At 42.2% G+C, this 7500-nt stretch overlaps 1 protein-coding gene across 2 annotated transcripts in view; it reads right to left on the bottom strand.

The window, feature by feature from the left end:
* Positions 1 to 5252: 5252 nt before the first annotated feature.
* The window catches only part of LOC125035261 (DNA-directed RNA polymerase II subunit RPB1-like), a 23593-nt gene continuing 21345 nt past the window's right edge, over positions 5253 to 7500 (bottom strand). For both annotated transcript variants that reach the window (XM_047627531.1, XM_047627532.1), the window contains exon 14: positions 5253 to 7500. This exon is cut by the window's right edge and continues 467 nt beyond it. In XM_047627531.1, the coding sequence (XP_047483487.1) occupies positions 6030 to 7500 (1471 nt within the window). In that variant the 3' untranslated portion in view covers positions 5253 to 6029.

Here is a 7500-nt window from a genome sequence, read left to right as displayed (position 1 = left end):
AAGTTCTTTAGTTTCTATCGAGAGCTTACTGGAGCTTTGTTTGACGTTCTTACCGCCTACTTCAAGTGCAGCTTCCTTTATTATGTCATTGAACTGTTTGTTGATTTGGTCAATGTTGAGATCTTCGTCGCTAAGAAGTGAATATCTGTTTTGGATGTTAATGCTAAATTCTGTCGCTTTGGTCTTCAAGTTAGCTAAGTTTGGCTGCGGTTTTCGTTTGAGTTTATTCAATTTCTTTCTGAGATGTAACTTAATTTGGCCTCTGAGCAACCTATGATCATTGCCAACATTTACTTTATTAATAACTTCCAAATTTTTTACTTCATTTTCGCTTTTGATGCCCGATGGCGACTTCCATGTCCACTTCCGCTCTAGTTTATTTTTTTTCTCGAAGAATGTATTCATGATATTGAGTGATCGAGCCTCCGCAAAGTCGACTAGCATTTGTCCCCTCTCATTCCTAGTGCCTACTTCGTCTTTTTACCTATTTTGGCATTAAAGTCTCCCATAATTATTGTGAAATGCTCATATGTACATATATATATATGTATTTATATATATACACATATATATATGTATTTATATATATACATATATATATATATATATATACATATGTATATGTATATATACATATATATATACATACATAATACACACACACATATATACACACACACACACACACACACACACACACACACACACACACACACACACACACACACACACACACACACACACACACACACACACACACACACTCACACACACATACACACACACACACACACACACACACACATACACACACACACACACACACACACACACACACACACACACACACACACACACACACACACACACACACACACACACACACACACACAACCACACACACACACACACACACACACACACACACACACACACACACACACACACACACACACATATATATATATGTATAAATGTATATATACATACATATATATATATATACATATATATGTATGCATATATACATATATATATGAATAAATATATGCACTATATATATACATGTAACATATGTAATACATTATAATATATATACATATATATATATATATATATATATATATATATATATATATATATGTAGATATATACATATATACAACCCCCCACACACGCACATATATGCATACATATACAGACATATATAATCACACATATACACACACACATATGTACATCTATATATATACACACACTGATACGAATATTGACAAAGACAAGATTAACAGTGCTTAATGATAATATTAAAGTTAATCATATTTATAATAGTGATAATGGTCATAACAATAATAATGCTGTTAATAATACGAATATAATAATTTTGATATTGATAATGATGACGATAATAAAAGTAATGATGATGGTTATAATGTTGTTAATTAATTATGAGAATGATAATAATCAACAACAATGATTATATCTACAACACTCACAGCAGCATTACGAACAGAAATGCTTAAATAATAGCAACACGAACAACTACAAGACGAGGACAGGGAAATTCTACGGGAAACATACGCCGCATTTCACTTACCGCAACCGATTCTTTCCATTCACTGAAAAAGCTGAAAAATGCTCACAGTTTTTCCTGTTATGATACTACGCGGTACTTTTCATTAGGTACAATAACATTAGAAACAGAGGCACAGAGATAGAGGGAAAGAAAGTGAGAAGAAGAAATGGAGAGAAGAAAAGTGGGAGAGTGGGAGAAAGGGAGAGGAGAGAGAGAGAGAGACAGAGAGAGAGAGAGAGAGAGAGAGAGAGAGAGAGAGAGAGAGAGAGAGAGAGAGAGAGAGAGAGAGAGAGAGAGAGAGAGAGAGAGAGAGAGAGAGAGAGAGAGAGAGAGAGAGAGAGAGAGAGGGGGGTGAGGGGAGAGAAAGAGAGAGAGAGAGAGAGAGAGAGAGAGAGAGAGAGAGAGAGAGAGAGAGAGAGAGAGAGAGAGAGAGAGAGAGAGAGAATCTTAACTTAACTGTCACAACATCCTAACGTAGATGTGATTGGTTTCAAATATGGTGCTATGGTGCGTGATTAATCTAACCTTAATTCAGCATTTTCGTTCATTTTTGTTTTTCCTTCATAATCATTTACACGTTCACTTGCTACGTCAATATCATATTCAATATAGCCTCTTCGAGTAGATGATTTAACCAACGAATCAGCAATATCATGGAATTAATTACAGGTAATCCGTATGGGATTCAATCTATTTAATCAGTACCTGGTATTAGACACCAGACCTGTACTATTTGTTTATACTTATTAATAGCTTGTAATGATTAAAGGGAATCTGTTGTAATAAGAGTATCGTAACCCGTATCGTCTTTTCTGTTGCTTTGAGGGTAGTAAGAAGTACGTTTCATGATTTGTGTGTTATCAAATTTCTTTCTTATATTTGAATATTTTCTTATTGGTTCGATGTGGTCGTGGGCTATGTTAAAGTTGCATAATAGTCCTTTTTTTTTTTTACTTTCACTCTCGCTTTCTTTATTTGCTAATACTTCTCGAACACTTTTACTGAAGTATTTTGGAACAGTTTTCAGTAATTTAGCTATTTCATTTTTTGAGAGGGGTTCATCTTCGCCCTATGAACATTTACTTTCTCATTTAATCCTACAATATCTTTCCGTTTCTTGATTTAACCTTTTCGTAATCCTATCATTTCTTTAAGATGTTCTACTGTTTTTGCAAATTTACTTTTAGTTTTTTTTTTTTTCTTCTCAAAAGCGTCAACAGGCCTCTCCGTGACATCTGAAACGAACTGCAAATCTAAGTGTTTACGTTCACTTTGCTTACCGTCACAGTAACCACCTGTGGGTCCTTCAGCCGCCCTTCCATCCTCTTATCCGTCGGGATCCGTTCTTCTCCCGCCGTCAGTCCCTCTCGTCACTTTCCCCGCGAGGCCAGGCATCTCTCCGTGGTTCCTCGCGCTGCCACAGGTTATTCTCCTGTCTTTCGCACAAAGCCACGGATTAAGAGGGTTAAGCATCAATATTCCTTGCAATTTTTTGTTGTGTGGTTCCCCGTGCTACCTCTTTATAAGACGTTGATTGGTGTTGCACTGATTCAATGGAAGGTTTCTTTGGGCAGTCTCTATACCAAGCGCGCACATCTTTTTCTTTGCAATTAATACAGTCTTCTCTAACTCTTTCTCCCTTTTTCCACCCTGTCCTTGCAATCCCTCTTGGAGCGTTTTCCTGCACGTATACCACACCAGGAGGTATCCGATCTGCACTTTTCAGCCACATGTTCCCATCGCTGGCATCTGTAGCATTGTCGAGGAGGTGGGATCTAGCAGTCCAGGGGTTTCCAAGCTGGGAACTATAGGATATTTCCTGGGGGTTATAGAGCAATATGAAAATTACGACTTCGAATTAGACGGGACTTTGTCTTTAGATAATTATCTCACACATATCAATAAAATCTTTCCATGGAGTGTGCTTGACCTACAGTTATTGGCACCATCACAATATTCATAACAAGTAATAACTAAAAAGATGAGACACTGAACGGGGCCATGGAGACTGTTATAGATTGGTCGGGAGAAGAGGCTGCGAACCACGGCAGTAGTCATCTCGCAGAGGACGGTAAGCCCCTGGAATCCAGAGCTTTTCCGCGGGTGCGTCGGCGCCCGTCCAGATTGCAGCCACAGCTTCTTTCCCGTTGTGTCGTTTCGGTCTAGAGTCGTTTCGGTTTTGAGTCGTTTCGGTTTTGAGTCGTTTCGGTCTTCTTATGTTCTCAAGTGTTCATGGGTCTCTAATAGGTTAACCTCTTGATAGAAACTCAAGCCAACGATGATGGCAACGACCCTCGGCAGATCAGATTGACTTTTTTTGGCTACTAGGCTCTTGCAGTCCTAGTCCTGCATATTCTGCTGTCAGAAGGTCTTCGATGATATCATCTTTCCGTTCCATCATGGTGTTCGTCCCTTCTGAAGATGATAATGGATTTATTTTATTTTTATTTTACTTTTTTTTTTTTTTTTTTTTTTTAAGCTAGCTATGTTTGGAGGCTACATCAGTTTCCTTTGGAAAGTCCAATCTAACCCTCTGGTGAAGTGGTATAACTGAAGTGAAGTGTGAAGTCACCATCATTGTTCTCCTCTTAACCGGGAAGATTTATTTCGTTATCTTGCATTTTACTGCTAATATATTTTTTGTAGATTTTGTTTTAATTTCTCTATTGAGTGTTAGTAGTTCCTTTCTATGTAGTTTTCGATTTCGCCATTTGCATTTGAGATGTCTTCTGCGTTTAACTCTGCCATTCCATTCCATTCAGTACCGAGTCATCCAGAAACTTGGATCCTGGAATGGCAACACTGTCCATGACGTCAGAACCGCGTCATCCAACCAAGGGATTCCCCAAATTGCCGCAGGGCATGCCAAATACCCGGCTAGAGAGGTCGACCAATCCACCCTTCTGTGTTTCTTGTTTTCTAGATTAAGTTCACTTCAGATTATTGTTTTCTTTCTTTCGCTTTAATCTAGGTATCTTCAAATACTTGGCTGCATCTCACCGTGTTTGAGGGAGTCCTACGTTTGTTATAATTAGCGATAAATCACTGAGGCTAATAACTCACGGACATTGTTGTTGTGCTTCCGTTTTCTATGAAAGAGAGAGAGAGAGAGAGAGAGAGAGAGAGAGAGAGAGAGAGAGAGAGAGAGAGAGAGAGAGAGAGAGAGAGAGAGAGAGAGAGAGAGAGAGAGAGAGAGAGAGAGAGAGAGAGAGAGAGAGAGAGAGAGAGCTAACAGTGACTGGAGTTAGTTCCCTCAATATGAGTGCGATGTAGATTTCACATGACGAAATATCTCCTCATATTGTCTCAATGTATAAAGGTAAACATATATCAGATAATTCTAATTACTGAGGAAATGACATTCCCTTATGTATATCAGTAAGGTTTGAATTTAAACATAATTAAAGGTAAAACATCCTAGTGCAACAATGTTTCAAATGCAGAAAAACCCTTTCATTATTTTGAAAAATAAGCCTATTTCAAAATAACTAATCTACTTAAATTAAAACATCTGAAAATTAAGTGTTATGGGTTGTTCATGACCTATGATAACGTCGATAATGATTATAATTATACTGTAGTGATAGGTATATCATTACTAATAACGTTAATGTTAAGTGAAAACAGCATTAATATATATTAACAATTCACGTCAGGAGTAGTAAAAACAAACACGTATGTAAAGTCACCTTTATCTTAAATGTTTCAATAAATCCAACATTCCGGTTATTAATATATATGTATTCACAACTCACATCCCTGTTATAATACTACATTCACAACACTGTTACAACAATCTCAATTTGAAAAATAAGCAATAGACTTTTCTCAAGATACGTAAGACAATAATAAATAAATAACAAAAAAATATGTGTAAATATATATTCTTGATTTAATTAATCAAAAAGACAAACGCGGTTATTTTCACAAACGATGTTTTTATAGACATATTTCCGATAAAAATTCACATTTGATTTCATTTCTCCAATTCAATTAGATCCCTTAGCATTACCAACAAATATTCAAAAAATCTGACCTTTAAAAAAAAATCTTCCTGAAACATTAATATACAGTTACACTCTCCTTAGTATCATATCATTTGCTATTTACAAATAAACAAAATTGATTATTATAAATGCTTTATCATAAACCCTGAAAATATCAGTAGAAGGACAAAGAAAATGAATTACCGTGGTTTATTATCTATTATGAAAGTTTATTTTCTCTCAAATTTATCTTTTTTAATTCCATATTTTTAGGAATAATAATGGAGATATTAATTAATAGGACAAATGCATGAGAAATATAAGATAGTACCATATGGAAGACGAAGATAAGAAAAGAGGGAAAATACGAATAAAAAATAATAATAATAAGCAAAGAATATAGATGAATATAGTATATGTTCTGTACATATTTATATATATTTCTTTTTCTTCATTTTTCCTGCTCTCTAACGCTTTCCTTTCTTCTTCTGTTTCTTGTTCGGTTCCTCTTCCTCCGCCTCCGCCTCTTGCTCTTCCTCTTCCTCTTCTTCGAAACTCGGCGAATAAATCGGCGAAGTCGGGCTGTACCCTGGCGTGGTCGGGCTGTAAGTCGGGCTGGTCGGGCTGTATTTCGGGCTACTCGGGCTGTAAGTCGGGCTGGTCGGGCTGTATTTCGGGCTGCTCGGGCTATACTGAGGGCTGGAGGGGGAGTAAGTCGGGGAAGTCGGCGAGTAGGACGGCGAGGTCGGGGAGTAGTGGGGAGAGGTCGGGGAGTATTTGGGCGAGGAGGGCGAGTAAGAAGGCGAAGTCGGCGAGTAGGTCGGCGAGGTCGGCGAGTACTTGGGCGAGGAGGGGGAGTAGGAGGGCGATCCCGGGGAGTAAGTCGGGCTGGTCGGGGAGTAACTGGGGCTGGTCGGGGAGTACTTGGGCGAGGAGGGGGAGTAGGAAGGGGAGGCGGGGGAGTACTGGGGCGAAGTCGGGGAGTAAGAGGGCGAGGTCGGGGAGTAGGAAGGGCTGGTCGGGGAGTACCCTGGCGAGGAAGGGGAGTAATTCGGGGCGTAGCTCGGGGAAGTCGGGGAGTACGAGGGGGAGGTCGGCGAGTACGAGGGCGAGGTCGGGGAGTACGAGGGCGAGGTCGGGGAGTACGAGGGAGAAGTCGGGGAGTAGCTGGGACTTGTCGGGGAGTAAGATGGAGACGTCGGGGAGTAAGAAGGGCTGGTCGGGGAGTACGACGGGGAGGTCGGGGAGTAGGAGGGGGAGGTCGGCGAGTAAGAGGGCGAGGTCGGCGAGTAGGAGGGGCTGGTCGGGGAGTAGGAGGGCGACGTGGGCGAGTAGGAGGGCGAGGTCGGCGAGTACTGGGGGCTGGTGGGGCTGTAGGTCGGGGAGGTCGGGGAGTAGCCGGGGGAGGCGGGGGTGAGGCTCGGCGAGGTGGGCTGGTAGGCGGGGGAGGAGGGGGAGTAGGAGGGCGAGAGCGCGCTGGCGGGGCTGGGGAAGTAGGGGCTCATGGCGCCGCCCGGGGACCCGGGGCTGCCGGGCTGCGGCGACCACGCGGGGGAGTAGCCCGGCGACAGGCCCGTGTCGGTGACGGTGGGGGAGAAGGCGGGGCCGCCCGGGGTCATGCCGCTGCCCACGCCGGGGGTCCAGCCGCCGTAGGGCGACATGGAGGGCGTGGAGGCTGTGGCCCAGGGCGTCTGCGCCGGCGTGAGGGCGGACGAGGGCGACGCGGCGCCAAACAGACTGCCGGCCATGACCATGCCCGTGCCCGGCATAGGGATCTCCATGCCCAGCTTGCACTTGTCGTCGTCGAGCACCAGGTCGAAGGAGCCGGTGCCCAGGCGCGGCAGCTGGCCCAGCATGATGTTCTCGGACACGCCGCGGATGGGGTCCACCTCGGCGTGCGACGCCGCCTCCATCAGCACGTCCACCGACTCCTCGAAC

This window comes from Penaeus chinensis, chromosome 19 (genome assembly GCF_019202785.1).
Source record: "Penaeus chinensis breed Huanghai No. 1 chromosome 19, ASM1920278v2, whole genome shotgun sequence".
Taxonomy (NCBI): domain Eukaryota; kingdom Metazoa; phylum Arthropoda; class Malacostraca; order Decapoda; family Penaeidae; genus Penaeus; species Penaeus chinensis.
Note: the sequence above shows the minus strand (reverse complement) of the source record. Positions and strands in the feature narration are given on the sequence as shown.